Genomic DNA, 19,759 nt, shown 5'->3' on the forward strand with positions numbered 1-19,759 from the left:
TTTCGCACGAATGTTATGCCCCAGAAATGTACAAATAGTCTTTGGAAGTGTTTATTCAAAGTGACACACAGGTAACACGTTTGTGCTCGTAACCGACAATCGAAACGAAATTTGGTCTAAGAAAATAAACCACGACCAAACTCAAAAATTCGGTGTACCAGTGTTCTTTAGAAAATGCCCGCCTACGCGTCTGTCCTATTGTGTTTTCATGTTTACTCAAACTTGATATCTTGAAGCAATCTGGGTCTTGCTGGAACGCATGCTTTGACTGAAAAAAAAGAAGAAAATGATGAATGGCCTGGTGACTTCGTCAGTCGATAAAGAACGTGAAAGACGATTAGAAGCCATCCAAGTCTGCTGACTTTCAAAGTTTTTTTCGCCTTCACTGGAGGCGTTTTCCCTTCAAAATGTAGAATTGCTAGTTCAAGTTCTTTTACTTTTGCCTATTCTCTCCCTTTAACACACACACACACGCATGGGCAGATCCAGAACCATCTGGGGGCCGGGGGAGGACTTGTTCGGGGGGGGGGCAAATTTGGGATTTTTTCACGTAACCTTACGTAGCCTTTTTTGAGGGGTGAAGTTACTTTTTGATGCTTTTTGTACACTTTTGGAAGGGAAATGAAAAATACCAAATATTACCTTCCCTTCATTAGTGTCTCTGTAGTTAATTATATGGTTCATATTTCTGGCCGACCCTTATGTTTGTTACAACCACGAAAAAACTTTTTATGCGACCAACCCTGTCTGGAGTTTCCAATCAAGATAAAAGAAATGATAAAAAAGGATAATTTTAAGAATTTCTGGGCACAAACGAGTAATGTTTTTATCTCCCCCGACCGACCCGACCCTCTTTCAAGTAAAAAAAAGAGAAGCATACAGTTATCTATACGAACTACGGGCACCCTTATTAACAGAAAGGTTTTGTTGGGAGGAGGCTCCACGGCCCCAGTGCGGGATCTATATTTTACAATGATGATGAGTTTGCCACCGAGTCGACGATCCTGGTCTTTTAACCAAACGACCACCCTATAGTGAAGTCTTTGAAATTACATCCAAACCACAAATGCAATTTCATCTTATTACTTTTTGTTCTCTTGCAGTAGAAACATTGATGACGATGCTTAGTTTTTGGCTAAACTTACTGTCTTATAGTAAAGTGACTGGTTGTCGACAGCTCAATAAAAGTGCCTTCTATTTAACCTCAGTTAAACCTTTCATCACAACCTTCTCAACGCAATGGATTGATGAGTTAGACTAAGAAATTAAGTTATCTTCGAGTAGGTCTAGGGCTTGTATGTTTTTCACCGGAAACATTCTTGCCTCCTCCCAAATCCCCTTCTGTTTTTGAATTGCCGCGCAACGTCCATCTCGAAACATGATGTTTAGGCCCAAGACTCACAGGCCTCGGGTCATCATGATAGGCCTAAAAGGTATACACATATTTGACGAACAGGTGAGCAGGGGTTTTGTTCTGGATTTTGAAACAAAAGTTCTCAAGATGAAGTTTGGATGAAGCCTTTTTCGAAGATGATGCGGCCTCCTGTTTTGTCTGCTTGCCAATGGCGATGACGGATGACCATGTATTCTGTGGGCTCCAGGTCATCGTTTATTGATTCCCAGGGATCGCAGACTTATCGGTCATCGACACGCACGCACTGTGCACCCCGAGGTCAACGAATTATTCTGAGGTTTGGGGGAATCGAGAGCTGTATTCATCATCAAGCGAGTCCATACAACAGGGGCACACACCAACGCTTAAAAAGGGGGGTCGTGACGAGAAAGAGACATTGCCTGATGAATGGGCACCGGTGATTGAGCAGTGGATGTTGGGCAGGTAGCGTGTCGGACGCGGGGTAAGAAGGAAGGCAACCGTAAAATCACTCCAGTGAGGCCCTGCAGGGTTCGCTTTGGCACGGACTCGACTGTGCTGCTGGCCACGCTGCACCTGGATAATTTGTAGGTGTCTGGAAAGTGCATCATGGACATTTGCTCCCCTAACACCAGAGAAAGCAAGATGGCGCTGACCAATCGACGGGTGTTTCTGTGTCAAAGACCGGGTAAGACTTGGCCTTTAGGTGGTCATTTCTTCACCAGTGTTCACGTCCTGGCATTATTGGTTCGGTGCGTTTGTGAGAGGTTGATAGCTCCTTGGATGGTGATCTTAACTGTACTCTGATCCGTACGCTGACACTAGATGTGCAGGCCTATGCGTGCTACTGCTATGGCTTAGAGAAATTTTAGCGAAACACTACTAGTAGTACTAGACTAATGACATGACTGATGGCCTCAGTGTCTTCCTTCCTCCATGGTATAATAAATTTACATGTAGCGTACATCATCACTCTCAACTTTAAATAAGGCAAAAGAAGAAATTGTCAGACATTTGGTTTGAAAACTTCAGTACTTGCATGGCTGATGTATCATCTTCATGCAGTTACAGCTAACCGGCCATGTCCTTGCTCTATCTATGAGCTAACATACATCATGACCTGGTAGTAACAATAACGTAGGCTTACGCATTGGGTGGATTTGTACCTGTTCCATGATGTATGTGGCAATTATTGAATGTGATTTTTTTCAATTAATTATTGACCTTTATATACCTATATGTTGGTAGTTTGAATATGTCGAAGTTTTTTTCACAATAAACATCCCTGCATGACCGGTTTTCGATGATGTAACCAATATGAACGAATGTATCACACCAAAAAAGGTCTCAATCACTTCTTTTCTATCACAGACGTGTAAGTTGTAGAATAATGTTGGGGAATGTTGATCACTCCCGTCACTTTTGCAAAATTACCTGATTTTGTTGCTGTCCATCACACAGTAAGCATCGTGAGAGTAAGGTGTCCCAGTGAAACCATACGCAAAATAAATGTCTGAAATTACTGGAATGTTGTGTGGCATTGTAAAATTCTTCCATCTATGTTTTCCTTGATTCGTCTTTCATTTTTCCTGACTCTGCCTCTCACTCTTCCCTCCAAAATGCTCATGTGCTACAGACTTGTTGGTTTGCATTTTCAGCATTGTTATAATCAAGCGATACCCCTTGGCCTGGGCCCACCTGCTCCACTTTTGAGATGGGGAAGCTGGAGTGCCTTTTTATCACCTCCTTTCCCCTTGGGTCTTTATGATTCCTGCTATCGTCTTCTTCTCCCCTCCTTTTCCAAATCATCAAAACCATCCTCTTAATAAAAAAGGAAATTAATTTTATCATGGTAATAAATATTTCAGTTTTGGCAAATGGAAACAATCCTCTTGAATGTGAAAAGAAGTTTATGAACTGAAAGAAATTTTTCACTTTTACATCTTTGCCACTTTTAAACTTTTCTGAATTTTGGATCTTCGAGTAAACCAAGCACATATACTGGGAAAGAACTTAAATTACTCTTCTGTTGGGGACTGAAAGCATGTCAAACCATGGCATTGGCAAAAAAAAGTGTCTTTCAGTCATAGTCATGTGACAGTACAACTGTACTTGAGATGAACCCAATGTGAACAGCTTTGGAACATGCACTGAGCCCATGAAGTGAAATAGAGTGAATCCTTAAGTTTAATAAGGCAGTACCGGTGACACACACAGCATTTCTCATCCTCGTTAATTTCCTCATCAGAAGGTACATCACGACCGGATGTGATTGTTCGGCTTGGTCCAGGCTCACAGTGTTGTGATGCAGCCATGGCAGCAGATTCTGTTTTCTTTGCCCTTTTGGTGGGGTTACATTTCTTCTATTTGGTTGATGTCTTCTTCTCTGACGTTTCCACAAACTGCACAATCCTCTTCCTTACTGCTTCTTACGGAGGGGCAGAGCAAGGACCGCCACCATAGTTCAAGGGGTATAGCCAAATCATGTAACCCTTTTTTTTGGGGGGGGGGTAGTGAATAAAGCACATGTCCACTCAATGGGCTGTGCCTACTGTTCCTTGCTCTATGCTATAGTGGAATAGAGCACATGTCCACTCAATGGGCTGTGCCTACTGTTCCTTGCTCTATGCTATAGTGGAATAGAGCACATGTCCACTCAATGGGCTGTGCCTACTATTCCTTGCTCTATGCTATAGTGGAATAGAGCACATGTCCACTCAATGGGCTGTGCCTTCTGTTCCTTGCTCTATGCTATAGTGGAATAGAGCGCATGTCCACTCAATAGGCTGTGCTTACTGTTCCTTGCTCTATGCTATAGTGGAATAGAGCACATGCCCACTCAATGGGCTGTGCTTACTGTTCCTTGCTCTATGCTATAGTGGAATAGAGCACATGTCCACTCAATAGGCTGTGCTTACTGTTCCTTGCTCTATACTATAGTGGAATAGAGCACATGTCCACTCAATGGGCTGTGCCTACTGTTCCTTGCTCTAGGCTATAGTGGAGCAAAACCTGCTAAATATTATTTGAACATCAAATTTAAGACTTCTCTTGCCTCTATGTCCATTTAAAATGTATTTACTATTGGGAAGAATACATCAGCTACACAAACAAACTTTTACTCAAATCTTTTAAAATTATGTGTATTTTAACAGTCTTTTCATAATTTGATTCAGTTTTTATGTTAGGTGAATAAATGTACTGGATTTTCACTGAAGCTATTGGTTAGGTTTTATGTAGTTTGAATGAATTAAAGTCTCAGTGAGTACACTTGTCGTGCAGTTGAAGACCAACGTAATGGTTCATGGTGACTTTGGTAACAAAAAGAGAAAAACAGAAAAAGTGCAAAAAGTTAATGGAACGTGGGAAATGTCACCCTGAAACATTACAGGTACAATTGAAAAGGTTTCCTTTTTGTACACAAAGAAGGATATGGATTTACCAGTATAATGCATGTACCCGTAAATGTGCAGTTAACAACACTGTGAAATTTCCATACGATGCACTTGACTGGGAACACCAACCAAGGCCACTGTTCGTTGCATTTCCAATCAGGCAGTTGACCTCGAACTCTTACATGTAAATCGCAAGTATTTTCCGCAATGTCATAAACAGGTTATTTTCTGCTGCACCTGACTAATTCATTTGTGCATCATGCATGTTCATCTTTTTCCCAGATGGTGAGCCACGGGTGGGAAATTTTCGAACTGAAGACTGTGCCTACCCTACAGACATCCAGGATGGTCAGATTGTAGTCAAGACACTTTATCTTTCTGTTGACCCATACATGGTAAGCGCAAGTTCCAGGCGGAGGAACTTGTGCATGAATAATTATAGTTTTCTAGACAGGATTAAATCTACTGTTGTAGTTGAGTCACCAGAGATGAGTCCGAGTCCCATCACTTGCCTCAAGTCAGAGTCCTGAGTCACATACCTCGAGGTTGAATCAGTCTCGAGTCACTTGCCTCAAGTAGGAGTCTTGGGTCACTTGCCCTTAGGCCAAGTCTGAGCCTCGAGTCACTTGTTCATTCACTGCTTTAGAAGCTAATATTAAGGTTCACATGCATGCATATGTATGTGTAATGTTCAAAGTTATTAAAAGTATGAAAAAAGTGTGTAAACAGCTGATATTATGTTTGTACTCAACTTTTAACCCTAACTCCCTAGGGTGTGTGCAAATCATATTAAAATTGGAGGATTCAGGACTGTTAGGGTTAATGTGTGGCCAGCAAGTAGGAAAGTTAGTGTACCTAGAAAGAATCCTTAATGTCAAGTGAAGTGTTACTTTAGATTTCTAATAAAGACATACAGACAGCATAAGGCCATTCAAAATGTCCATTTGTCCAAACTTTATTTATATGAAACAAGTTCCAAATCTGTTCACAGACTTTCCCAAATGTTTAAACGGAATCACCCCTTTTAGAGGTTTGACGTTTTGATCGTCGTAATCTGGCGTTCATTTTTATTGTGTGTGCCTGTAAAATGTAATCTGATGTTCCAAACGCACTAATCTTTCGGCATCCATGTACTTTTTGAGAAAAAGTGGATTCTAAACAATAAACGTTGCTTGTTGAAAGTGCCCCAACAGTAATCTACATGTTTACATTGGTTGGACCATGTGAAAACTCTGAGGTAGGCAGTGGCGGCCTCTGTAAAGTGTTGGCTAAACGTTTAAACGGTTTAGGAAAGTTTTCTAAATGGTTTTCAAATTAAACGTAAATTCCGACCCCTAGTCCACAGGTGCCATATGGAAGCTAGTTGTCCTTTATCTGTCTACAGACATCTGGATATCAAATGTGCTTGAGCAACTCTTTAGAGCTTGCGAAGTCAAAAATGAAAAAAACCACAGTCTTTTTTTTTCCCCATCATGTTTTTGTGGTGCTTGAGCAACTTTTTTGAGAAGAGCTTGTGAAATTGAAAATGGACAATCCACAGCTTTTTTATTATTTCGCCACATTTTTTTCGCACCAGAGAATATGCATGAAAGAAGACACTGGCACAAAGTACCTCCAGACATGGAAGCTGGGCCATACCATTTCAGGCGGAGGGGTGGGCGTAGTTATTGACAGCAGGTGTTCAGAGTTTGTCGCCGGTGATATTGTTTCCAAGGACTTCAATTGGCCGTGGCAGTTGTATGCATCTCTTCCAACTTTGCATACCAACAAGGTATCATATCTTTTCCAGACTTTACCCAAATTCAGCCTCAGGACGTTCATCTTTTTCATGAGGATCATCAAAGTGCCCCCCCCCCCATTCCGGTACATACAAAATTTTACATATGATAAGCTTTAAGGCTTTTTGGGGGAAAACAAGTACCTGATTTTACAAGTCAAACATTACTTCTTACATTCAGCAACTGTGCAAGAAACAGCCTGTTCTCCAAATATTGTATTTTCAAAACAAAAATGTACATTTAAACCAAAAACTTTTTTTAGTCTGACTTGAGTGGCCCAGTGACGCATATGGTTAACATTTGATGAATTGTTCACTGGACAGGTTTGTTGCTTAGCCAGCCAACATTAATGACACACATGACCAGTCTGGAGTATAACCATATTTGGACTGCCTATTGTGTCGCAAATCTCACACAATCTGACCAATCACAAGGCTTGTTCTAGCAGCCTGTTACGGTGTGCTTTTCTTAAACGTTGCAGCATATGGAACCAAAACACTATCAAAACATTTCAATTGCAAAAATTTGATTGGCTATGCAAAAAACTTGACTACAGACATACCGGCGGTAAACTAGAAGTTCTAGAACACATTTGTACCAATGGGATTTAAAATTTGTGATTGCCAACTTGAGATATTTAAAGTTGAATTTGGACAAAAATTGCTGTATCAGTAGGGAAATGTCACTATGCCGATATGTATTAATACAAACTCTAGACTGATGACTTCTCTGTTCTTTTGTAGATTGATGGATCCTTCGGTAGCAATCAGCTGTCACTGGCCCTGGGTGCTCTGGGAATGCCCGGACTGACATCGTTGATTGGGATACGTAAGCGCGCCAAGATCAAGCCAGGAACCAACCAAACGTTTGTGGTCAGTGCGGCGGCTGGAGCATGTGGGTCACTAGCTGGGCAGGTACGCCAGAAAGTAGTTACTTTAGATTTGGTACCGGCTCCGAGAGGGAACAAGATTTGGCATGCTTTACATAACACAGCTATAGTACAGATGATCCTCTGGTGAGAACTTGCCATGTGCATGCGCAGGTTTTTGCGTGTGTGGTTCAGGAAGCACTGAGCACTCCCTACGAATTTGTATGAACAAGCCCGGCTATAAAATGTTCCACCAGTCTGTCCTTCTTTGCCAGTGAGGGCGCACTTCAACTTGGGGTGGATGCACATACATGTATACTCTTTCCTAGATTGTTGTCCTGAAACATCACCATTTCATTTATTAGGGCTGTGCCAAACATCCAAACATTCAATCGATTATCAATTATGTGACTATTATTTTCCGAATTTGAATATTTGAATGCAAAATTCATGAAAAGGAAGGGAGAATTTTCTTTTATTTTAATTGAGAGAAATTGCACTATGGAGGCTTGTTTCAAGCAGATTCAAATGAAAAGCAACAGAAATCTTACAATTCATAAAGTAAATTATTTATTAAAACGTTTAAAAGGAATAGAAATTTTCTACAGAGCAAGAAGTATTGTTTGTCTCTTAAATGTTGCTAAATTGTGGCTGGAGATACTCCTAGACATGAGAAGCTATTATAGTGACTATAATGTACAATTGTGTACGTTATTACAACTGATTTTGTGTATGGTTTGTTCATCAAAAATCTGCCGATTGTTACAACCAAATATTCAGATATTTGAATAGTGGATTATTCGAATTGACTCGGCCCTATTCTATTGAAGGTCAATGCTTCATATGTGTTAAATGCACTTTATATTCAGTGGTTTATGACGTCGTGTGTGAACAGAACACGGGGGTCTAACTGAACCGTACAGCATACAGTATACGAACCAGTGCACATAGCTGTGCTGACAAAAACTCCTGATTAAAATTTGCACCACTCCAATGTAAAGTTACAAGAGATAGATACATGTATAATTGGATCCTAAACTTAACCAATGTACCTGTATACTGTATATTATTTCCAATATCGTACTGTGTCTTTAACACTTTTTCAAGTAAGTTTTTAAAAAAAAGTTTGGAAAATTGTAGAGAGAACACAATTGTGTAGAGGCAGGGCTAAGCGGTAATTTAAGTCAGAAAAAAATGTTTACTGGTGTAGTTAAATCTCTGCTCATTATTGTTGACGATTCTTTTTAGAATATGCTTTGGGCTGAACATACCAGTATATAGGCTGAAACACCCGTAAAACGAACGTGTTCTGCATCTTAGTACTTAACACCAGTTTGCCCAATTTAGTATTCTCTCATGTACATGTAATGGCTTCAGAAATGTAAGTACATGTAGCACTTTTGATGAAGTAGATCACCAACCTCCGGGGTATTTTTGTCACGACTGACTGCTCCTGGGTAATATTCAAAATCCATCCTTGTGTGGGAAACCTGTGACAACTACTTTGTGCGCATTCACGGCTTATCCTTAACCCCCTACGATGTAGGACAATTTGGGTCAAGTGCACATGCAGTTTTGGGTCCAAGTTGGTATATGTGTGTTAGCTATTTATATTCATGCTTATCTTATCCCACAACAATTGAAAACAGCCCAGTCGTCGTTTGAACATTCCAAAAAACATGAGAAAAATGACGTCAGATTTTTATCTGCAAAGTTTATTTTCCTCTTGAGTTTAGGGCGTTCAGTTCAAGCACTTTGAAGTTTGTATCCATCAGCCAAGGGTTCTTTTCCATTACCTCCATCAAAATCTGGAATTTTCTTCAATTGAGTTCTATTTTTTATCTGATAGCTTTTTTAACTTCAGAATTTTAATGTAGCAGTTCATCATCTCATTACCCCGTTTTAACACTGTAATGTACTCAAGTATTCAAGTACCTTCTACCCTGGTGCTAAATGGTTTTTATCCATTGTTTCGGGTCTTAAAGATAGGAAGCTTCTGCATTTGGCTGTTGTTAAAGTTATCAGATCAGATGCAAACAATTTGATGGTAGAGACCGCATAAGTACATGTAGGTATCTGTGCAACATTTCTCCAAAACATTTTGTCAAGAACTCAGTTCTAAGAGTTGTTTGTCTTGTATAGGTTTGCATTTAGATGATTAGTGTATTTTGAGGGATTGTAGGTCAGTGTCAGGCACAATCTTTTAAAGTAGTGGGAAAAACTCCTATGAGTACAAAGAATTGTAGGTTTGCCTTTCACTACATTACACTTGTTATGTTACAGTATTAGGTGTATGGGTGCACTGACCTCAAGAATAGCCCAAGTGGGAAATGGACAAGTACATGTACATGTACTATCTTGCATGATGAACTTTTCACTGCATGCAACCAATTTATTTTTACCTCAGTGTGATATTAATAACCGTAAACTAAAGGAAAATTGTTCAACCAATGTGTTTTGCTCCCTACCATTTCAAAGGATGTCCATACAGTACATTGTACATGTTGACCACTGGCTATCAGATGATACTTACACATTGTAAGCCCAATTCAATTTGGTGGGCTTCTACGTACATGCATACTGTTATACATTGTAGGATTAGGTTTCATTGCTTTGGGTTGAGTTAGATAAAGTTGTTTTTGACAGGGCTAGGCTGGGCTTGGCTGGGGCTGGGCTTGGCAAGGCTGGGCTGAGCTGAGCTGGGGCTAGGCAGGGCTTGTCTTGGCAGGGCTGGTCTGGGCAGGGCTGGGCTGGGCAGGATGGGGTTCAGGATGGTTGGGCTACCAGTAGGTTAGGATGGATGTACCATAAGTGAATTGAATCGGGTTGGGTTGGGTTGGGCCACGCTAGGTTGGATCAGGGTGGATAATTTGGCTAAGGTGGGCCGTGTTAGTTTGTTTTTCTACAATTACCTGCAGCTGCCACATAAATTTGAGGAGATGCCTGTCCATAAAGTACGTACGCGTGAGGGAGGGGTTGGTGCCATTGCATACACCATGCGTACCAAAAATTTGCCTTTAACCCTAACCTTCCCTAACCACACAGAATTGAACACCAGTAAAGTGTGTGAATGTGTGGCACTGGGTACTGTACCTCTAAACTGCTTGTGCTTTAACATGGGTTCAGGCATTACCAAAATAAACAGAGTCCAACAGTTTTGTGCACAGATTACCATATGGTGTTGGACTTTGTGTGAATGGGTATCGTTCTTGGTAAATCACTCTGGGGAGTTAGGGTTAATGAATCTTCATCATATCAATGTACTTTCTCATACAAATAAATACCAGAATCAGCTTTTATACATCAAAAAACCATTCAAACACAGTGTCTTCCACCGTCCACTCAGCCATTTATCCTCCCATGCCAACACCCATTATTAGTAAACCACAACATTACTCATGACACAAAGACCAACAGTGTCTTCTGGAAATTGACAGGTGCCCTCTACGCTCATAAGAGACAAAAAAGGAACCAGGGTTATTATTTTTTCCATTCAACAACGTCTCTTTTTAAGCTGCCTAGTAAATATTTTCCAGGGCCGTTAATAAAGAAATACTGATATAGAAACCTGTTATTACTTTGGTCATTTAAGAATTTGGAAGTAACATGCAAATAACAGTACTATGTGACATTTAATGATTCTAAAGCAAGGTATCCTGAGAAGTTAAGCGATGTGTCAAATGCGTTTGCGCACAGGAGCCAAGGCACACGCCATTCGTTGAGGGGGTCTGAAAAGTCGGTATTTCATGCATATGGACTTTATGGACGGCCCCTTACTGCAGTAAACCACATTAACGTGATTCACAGGTGTTCCCTCAAACTGAAGCACAAATACAATTTGACAAGTCACAATGTCCTGTTGGTCAAAAAGATGATACATGCACACCACCTGCCAGCGAGGATGGGGCTGTAGTGGCTTCTAATGCTGATTGATTCCTCTGTAAGTCCTCTTGAAATTCTCCGTTGCTTGTCTTGGCCTGCTTCTGGACTTTTCCCCTTGCTGTATGTGCGGTGTGCTGGGAATGGGCATAATGCCAATATTAGATTGTACTGTTTTGCATTAGTCTATAGAGTGATTATTTAAAGTTTGAATTATTTTTCAACCAGATTGCAAGATTAGAAGGGTGTGGTCGAGTGGTTGGTATTTGTGGGACGGACAGGAAGTGCCGCTTTCTGATGGATGAACTGGGATTTGATGGAGCTATCAACTACAAAACCGATGACATTGCCGCTAGGCTGTGGGAGTGCTGTCCAGCCGGCATCGATGTGTACTTTGATAATGTCGGTGGTAAGATCAGCACCGAAGTTATCAAACAGGTGTGTACCGTCTTGACAGTTTCCAGTGTCATCATATTACATGTATTGGCAAATCTGTGAAGATCTTTTTGGGAGTTTAAGGGTTTAAACCCCCACTGTGCCAGAAATAGAAAGCTTGAGGATAAACAAATCCTTCTTGAAGGCCAACTCCCCCCCCCACCAAACATGGATCTGCCCCTGAATTCTTTTACAGTTACTATGCCCTTGGAGAGATCATTGAATTGGTGGAGATAATTTATTTTGTAGGTCTGTAAAATGTTCACATGACCATGGACTTGATTTAATGCGAATTTATAAATACCCCAGACAGTTTCCCTATTCAACAACTTGACTGTGTATTAAGGCCTGACATTTGATAATGCCCGCTGTATAAATCAAGAGACAGTTTAATCTATTCTGATTGGTCAAGAGTGTGTGTGCACGCGGCTTGCCAAGCACGTGCCAAATCCATATTAGGAGATTCTATTGGACAACTTGCACAAGGAGTATACCACAAATGGACGGGGCTGTTTGGGAAAATGAAAGTAAAATGCTAGAACAAAATCGTTGGAAATCTGTCATGTATTGACTTCTTTTAACTCTGACTAAAACAGGTATTTATGAATTGGAATAAATATGTGCTTGGCCGATATTAAATTAATGTTTAAGACGGGCACATTTAAGACCGGCACATTTAAGACCGGCAAAGCACATGTTTATTCTCTTGTTACGTACTGATTGATTAGGTCCAAGGGGTTCAGTTGTGATTTTTATCACGTGGGTGAAAGTCTGTCTAGAAGCTCAGGGAAGGAACCGTATCAATTAACCCTAGCCCTCCTTAACCCTTCAAAATCTTCTGAATGGGTTTGGAGGATTTCAGAGGACTGAGGCTGAATGGCAAAAATGTGCCCGATAGCGAGGGATGCATTTGATCAAGGTTTTGGGTTGTAGGCCTTGTGTTTATGCTTGGCCATGCATAAATTCAGGCCTAGATTATGCGTAGAAATATCTACAGTGCTCCCGGATACCATTCCCACTGCCTCAACATGATGAGAGGAATTGCCAGAGGATTTTGAAGGACTAAGGCAGTGGTCACTTCTTCAAGGAGGATTTTGGAGGATGGGGGTGATGTCTGCTTGTCCATAGTGACTGTTGAAGGATTATGAAGGAATGAGGATGTATCTTAGCCAAAAGCCTAGGGCTGGGTGTTAAGAGTTTTAATTAACTAATAGTATTTTTCATAACTCATAGAAAATATGGATATTTTCCATGCATGTATTACACACGGCCCATTCATATTTCAGAATTCACCAACATTTTTTCTGATTTTTCAGTATAAAAAACCCAGAAATCTATTTAAGTCCCATTTTTTTAAGTTAGAAAATGTTTCTTCCCCCTCCAAACATTTCATCTTTTCTCTCACATAGATGAACCCAGACAGTGTAGTTATCCCATGTGGCCAAATTTCAACGTACAGCGCCGACATCAAAATTCCACTGGACACAGGCACCCTGATGTTACTGAAAGAGAGGCGAATCAGCAGGGAGGTCTTTGCTGCCAACGAATTCACCGACTTGTTCGTCGAGGGGAGAAAACAACTTGCCAAGTGGGTCAGGGAGGGAAAAATCAAGGCAAGTTGATAAATTATCGCCGCAAAGAAACCTCACGAGATAAGGAGATGAGTGCAGTGTGTTTTCTTTAATATCAAAATAACCATTGTAGATTCAAGAAAGTCAGCTCAGTCCATTGATTTACTAGTTGGAGGATGCTGCGAATGCTTTTGCATTTTTCTTCATTTCTGCCAAAAATGATTAAAAGCTAGTCATCACGCCTTACGCAGTTGATGTTTTACTGTACAATCTTGAAGGGATTTCTTGTTGCTGTTGCACGTCTCCAGCTTTTGCTAATTACAACTGTTAAGACTCAGACATGATCTCCAACCATTTGCAATACTAACACTGCAAACGTAATTGCACCTCTGGATTAACTGCCACATTGGGAGACCCAAACAGAGAGGCACTGGAAAATTTTGAATGATTTCCTAGATCCGTGTTGCAGGCACAACCTGTGTATTGCCCTGTTTTTTCTACCGATAAGTGTCAATCATTAAGAGCTTAAACTGCATTGATTTGGGAACTAACTCATCCTATGATAAATTAGGTTCTCTTTTGGAGTTGGCAGTTTTGTTGTCTCAGTTAAATCTTTGATATTTTCCTGTAAAATGTTTGTCCTGTGCATGTATTTTGCTCCTGAAAGGGTTTCTTTTTTCTTTTGACAACAGACAAGAGAAACAGTAGCAAAAGGGCTGGAGAACTGTGGTGCAGCATTCATTGGAATGATGAATGGAAGCAACATAGGCAAGCAAGTTGTCCACATAGCTGATCCTTGACCTTCGACCACACAATATGAAAGGTCGTTGATACATATGCATAATCAGATCATTTTTTAAATTGACAGTCCAATGGCAGTTGGACCCAGGATGGGGTATAGACGTAGAGAGTTATCTGGTACCAAGAGTTCTCTTGTTGTCAAAGCAATATACAGAACCAGTCACAAGACCATTCAGAAGACCGGTCATAAGTTCCACCATGAACAGTGACAAAAGAATGCTTTTGTTGCAGTTCATTTGAATAGCTGGTGACTTGAATTCATGCTGGGGGTCTTGTGTTGGTCTTCAGGGGTCTAGACTACAACATTGGGTACCAATGTTATCTGATTTAGAGTGTGTACAGTCAGTTTTCATCGGAATGTACACCAAGCCATATTGGTTTCCCATGGGTGTTAGGGCAGTGGCATCAAGTGACAAGTAGGCTGCCAACCTTTTTGTCATCAACAGTGGAAGGTACCGCTGCTCAAAGTTTCAATTATTATCATAAATAGGTTATTTGGGAGACACTCTGTGGTAAATTTTTTAACCGTAGGGAGACACTGGTCTTTAGGTAGACATTTCAAATGCTCCAACTACCAGAAGGAGGCCGAGTTTTGCAGTCCAAATTTTGAGAGATGATAGATTAGGGTCTAAAATGAAAACATGCAAAGTTTGGTTAAGGTCAGATTAGGGAATATTGAATTATGGGACGGTACAGTTGGAAAACTTTTGTGCATATTCTGATGGGAATGTCTCCCTAATGACCCATTTTCGAACTATTGCTATTACAAGTTAAATCTAGATTCCCTTCAGTGTTCAAATTGATAAAAGTATACTATTTCAGGGAGTTTTTGGCCTGTACAGCAGGTGGAAATGTGACTCTGCTGCCTATTTAAGATCCATTTATTGATAATTTCTCTGTCGTGAAAGAAATATTGGGCCCACTTTACATGGCAGTCACTGGTGATGTGTCTTGTATGGTACAGTGCCCAAAATATTTTTCTCATGTTTTGTGTGGCAGAGTTGTGATCCAGTCCAATTGAAATTCAAATCACGAGTCACCTCACAAGCAATTTCACAATGCCACCATATTCAGGAAGTGACACACGGGGTTAATACTCAACTACCTTTGCTATAACAAAGGCATTCCAACATTAGCTCGCAGTCGGTAGCACTTTGTCAAAGCGACAAGTAGGGGGGGCTGGACAAAGCCAAAGTATTGAAAGGAAAACCATTGTTATAGTTCTTTGAACAGCTTGTCGCTCAACTTGAGATTGTGTGACTTGTGGTCTACTTTGGATTAACAGGTCGGGATGTGCACTTGACTGGTATGTACACCTTCATCTTTGTGTCATGTAGAAGTGAAGTGTGGCAGGGTTAAAGAGAGGGCCTCTTTTGCCCAATGAAAACCCTAGTTACTTAATTTCTGCTTGAAACAGAGAAGTGTGTGCAAGTGCTTGTACGGCACTCTTAAGCATTTTAATCCAGCCATCCGCTACCCTTTGGCTATTCACCTCGAGCAGAAGCACTCCCTCGTTGGTTGAGAAGAGCCGCGTTGATCGGAAGTGCTCAGTTTATTGGTAGCGATGTTACTATGACCCATGCATTTCCTTGTCGTTTGTGAACCAGTGAAGTTCATTGCCGACCAGTGAAGCCGCCATTGCCAAGAAAATAGCGCCCTCACTTGGTCCAGCTCAAAGCCAGTAGGAATGCTTCTTGACATCAAATCTTGATCTAGATTTGGCTTGTTTGTATGAATGACCTCTGGCACCCTGGTAGTCAGCACATCCTTGCTAATAAAATTTCCAATTTACGTAGCACTGTGTCTCTGTCTTGCAGTGAGTAATGGAGTAGGCAGATCTAAGCTAAAGATTCTGGGGCCAAACTGAAAGCTAATCGAAAACCACAGTAGCCACTTTTTTAATACTAAAATTTTAGCAACTCAGTAAAACTTCAAAAGAGTTCAGTGCAGTGTTTTAAGCTTATCGTCAGTATGTATATATAATTGTTCCGTACAGATGAAGTATCCAAAGATACAAAAAATGTATATTCCTTGCGACCATGTTTAATACTGATGGAGTCTGATAAGATGCAATTTTGTGTACTGTAAGAAAATGGGGATGGCCCTTTTTGGAAGACCAACTTGTTCATCTTCCATTACTCCTCATCGAGGTGCCGTGTACTTTGTATAGTATCAGGTGATAAAAAAGCATTTGAAATTTCTTCCATATTGCGAGGCTGTGGATAAGGTCAGTGTGAGCCAGTAATTTGTATTAGTGATAGCTTTTGTACTTGTCTGTGACAGGCAATTTGTATATTTACCGTTTTCCTCAACATTTTCTTACCATCTGTTTTCAAAATGATATCCACGTACTGCAGGAAAGAGTATTTATCAGCTTATTAATCAACAATGTAAGTCTTTCTCACAATTTGAAGCATTTTGATGGAAAGAACATTCAGAACTACTGCTTGTAAGAGTGGGACTCTACCTCGGGTAAGACTTGATGCTCTGTGCAACTGATTTTGTGTATTATCTTACATTTAATCATTCAAGCTTCACTCCAGTGAGCAATTCACAATAGTGCGCCACCAAGAGTTTGCAATGCGTTGGCCAATCACAGTGAGCCAAATTTGTCGACCCTTTCCAAATGCACATTGGATCGACAAATTTCGCGCCTTGGAGGTGCACTATTGTGAAATGCCCGTATTCAGAGTACCACCGGTTCTTTTCAGAACCCCACATACTCAAAAAGAGATATATCCATGGTGCTACCACAAAGCTATCTAGTTTACGTTAATGGTTACACACAAAAACAATGAAGCGTGAACCTCCAAGATTTTTCTTGGAGGGGTTGAGCAGGGGCAGAAGCCCCCTCACTACTGGGAGAGGGGTTCTGTGTGAGCCATAGTCTTTGTTCGAGACGTTTTTATAGATGTAGGCAACAATATTCAGTTTTCTTAATGTATTCCTGTTTTCAGACCAGATTTTAATGTGCACACAGGCTGAATTTGCTTATTGCAAGCTTGGTATAAAACCTAAGGATGTGTGTCTACCATGGCTTGCTATAATATTGCTGCATATAACTGCCTCACTTGTGTTATGTAAAGGTTCCTTTTTGTAACATTACCTGTACAAGCTAATTGTTATGTAATCTTTTGTGTAATCGAATATGCCTGTCATTAGACACACACAATACTATTTGTGCCTCCTTTGTAATTGATGTAACTTGGAGCCAATGTATATAGCCACATTTTGTTAATGGCAAAAAATTTACTTTGTGTACACAGTATGAAATGTCCTCTTATCATGCCTTCACACGTACTGTATTGGTAGTCCCCCCAAAATGGCAAAATTGCATTTGCTGTAGCTGTCAATTTATTTGTATTCACGTAACTGCCAACAGAATCCTGTTGCACCTGAAATATATCGTGCCTGAGAAGTAATAGCTTTATTTAATTTATGTAATAAGTGTACAAGTACAGATCAATTATAACGATTTTACACCAATAATGGCTGCTGAAGATGCTACGACTCAGTCTGTAAATACGCTAATTTAGTGGCTTTCATGAAACATTTTTATTCTTGGATCAGAGTCGTGGTCCTGTGGTGTTGTGATGGTAGTCTTAATTAAACTTGTATTTCAAAGCTTGCCGGGAAATTCCGTGGCTTATGTTCCTGAATGAGGCTATTGACAAAGACGGACTTTGTACATACATGTAGGTGCGAAGAGTGCTGCTCTTAGTCGAGGAGTGCAAGGGGGATGGTCTTGTCCAGAGCTAGAAAATAAGGCAAGAGAAGTATTGATATACCTCAGGATCTAAAAGTAGTCTTTGGTCAGGTAACTGGCATCCCTGTTCAGTTGGCCTACATGGACATACATTTGTCCCATGGAGTGAGAGCATGTTCCATGAAAGTGCCTGGTAGAAAAAAAAACAATGCTTGGTAAATTGGTGTGTTTAAGGACAATTATACAAAAGCCCACTATTGCTAGAAAGTGTATGTTTTCAAAATATGAAAGCAGTTTTTGTGATTTTGAGATTTTTTTCAGTTCACTTTCACAAGATCTATTTTTTGCAGCATTTGTTTTTATGAGATGTATTCCTTTTCAAGTTCATTGTGCATACAACCTCACTCTGTATGCTCTGTCTATACAACCTGCTGGTCTGACACAACAAATACCCTCAATTTGCCTAAGGCATCTTGCAAACTTTACTCTTCGTTTACTCATTAAACAAATCTGGAAAGGTATACTTTTCTTCTCAGAAACATATCTCCTAAAATGACTGTGGAAAAAAAACCTCATAAACATTAATTTTATAAATGTACTGTAGAAGTGAACTTGAAAAAACATCTCACCAAAAATACTGTTTCTGATAATAGGTATCTTAGAACAAACTTGAAAAATATATCTCCTAAGAACACACTTTGAAAAGTGAATCTCATAAAAATGAAAAAGAAAATTCACTTTTTTAAAACGTATACTTGATGGAACTAGTGGGCTTTCATTATTATTATATATTTGGTAATGACACCAAGGATTCCTCAAAAGTGCTCTAGGCACTGTAGCTTGCAAGCCTGAAGAAACCTTTCATACCAATCTTGACACGTGGGCTGGAAACCTACATGCGCTAAGCAAATATTTTCTTCGCTTTAGCAAATTTCTTTTAACAGCTCTGTAAAGTTTGTGCACGTTCAGTGGAAAAGTGTTCGAGAGGACCACTGTGTGATGTAAGCATGCAAACCCCAGCTGGAATGCCAAGTGTCCTTCATTAGCTCGTATTAGCTTCACATAGCCCAAAATGAACTTCTGCAGACTTCCTTGTGTCTCTCAACAAGAGACAATTGGGCACGTGCAAGCGGCCCAGTTCAGTGGAGGCCTAGAGGGGATTATCTAATCGCCTGTCTATTCCCTGCTTCAGTTGTGTTTATTTCTCACTCATGACAGCCTTCTTAGAGGTACATGCTTTTGCTCCACAAGGATGTGTCAGTCATCCCTTTGTTCAAACTGAATCAAACTGACACCTCCGTGATCATGTATTGCAAAGAGTCAATTTGAGAAACACTGTTTTTGAGAGTTCCTTTTGTCACAGTTAAAAGCACTAAATTCTTATTTTCACTGGTGAATTATGAAAATGTGAAGTTGTTAACATACGTAAACAAAGTTGATAATTATGTAAACAAGTGAAATTATCTTGAAAATTGGGGAAATGTGTAGAGCTGTATTAAAAGAATTCACTGTCTGCTCCCAAGAACAAATATATGTAGTTTTAATGAATCTTTGTACTTTCATTCTGAAGTACACTGAAAAAAATATTGTACATATTGTGTGTACATACTTAATGAGTAACTGTCATAACTGAGAAAATAAATCACTCTCAAAAGTAACAACACTTGAACAACTGCAGATCTTAATTTGAGTCGTCAGCAGTCACCCCCCCCAAAGTTTAATGATTATGATTTATGATTTTTCTTTGAATCAGCCAATTTTTTGGAGGAAGGTCTCATGTATGCCACTAAAAAACTGAAAAATGTAGCAAGTTGTGTGGTTCTGAATTTCCTCCCTTTTTCCGAGTTCCCTGCACCAACTAAGAATCTTGAGCATCACAAGAATCAGTAATGTGTCAGTAATCTGTCTCACATCCTTCAAGTTCCATGGCCAGGGATGTCGAAAATAACACCCG

General features: G+C 40.2%; 1 protein-coding gene across 1 annotated transcript; it reads left to right on the forward strand.

Moving 5' to 3' along the window:
- Positions 1-1,646: 1,646 nt before the first annotated feature.
- Positions 1,647-19,466, forward strand: LOC110981951 (prostaglandin reductase 2-like). Its single transcript, XM_022240011.2, has 7 exons — positions 1,647-2,060; positions 5,050-5,162; positions 6,344-6,538; positions 7,289-7,459; positions 11,521-11,730; positions 13,137-13,340; positions 13,991-19,466. The coding sequence occupies exons 1-7, from the start codon at positions 1,982-1,984 to the stop codon at positions 14,096-14,098; spliced, it is 1,080 nt and encodes a 359-aa protein (XP_022095703.1). The 5' UTR covers positions 1,647-1,981; the 3' UTR covers positions 14,099-19,466.
- The last annotated feature ends 293 nt before the right edge of the window (positions 19,467-19,759 follow it).

Source organism: Acanthaster planci, linkage group LG01 (genome assembly GCF_054643075.1).
Source record: "Acanthaster planci isolate LZ-2023a linkage group LG01, COTS_SCS, whole genome shotgun sequence".
NCBI classification, from domain to species: Eukaryota; Metazoa; Echinodermata; class Asteroidea; order Valvatida; family Acanthasteridae; genus Acanthaster; species Acanthaster planci.

Bases quoted from the DNA above. Each gene is read 5' to 3' on its own strand.
- LOC110981951 (XM_022240011.2), top strand. From the start codon at position 1,982: ATGGACATTTGCTCCCCTAACACCAGAGAAAGCAAGATGGCGCTGACC. The intron at 2,061-5,049 runs GTAAGACTTGGC...TCTTTTTCCCAG, and splicing joins GTTTCTGTGTCAAAGACCGG to ATGGTGAGCCACGGGTGGGA. The intron at 11,731-13,136 runs GTGTGTACCGTC...TCTCTCACATAG, and splicing joins GCACCGAAGTTATCAAACAG to ATGAACCCAGACAGTGTAGT.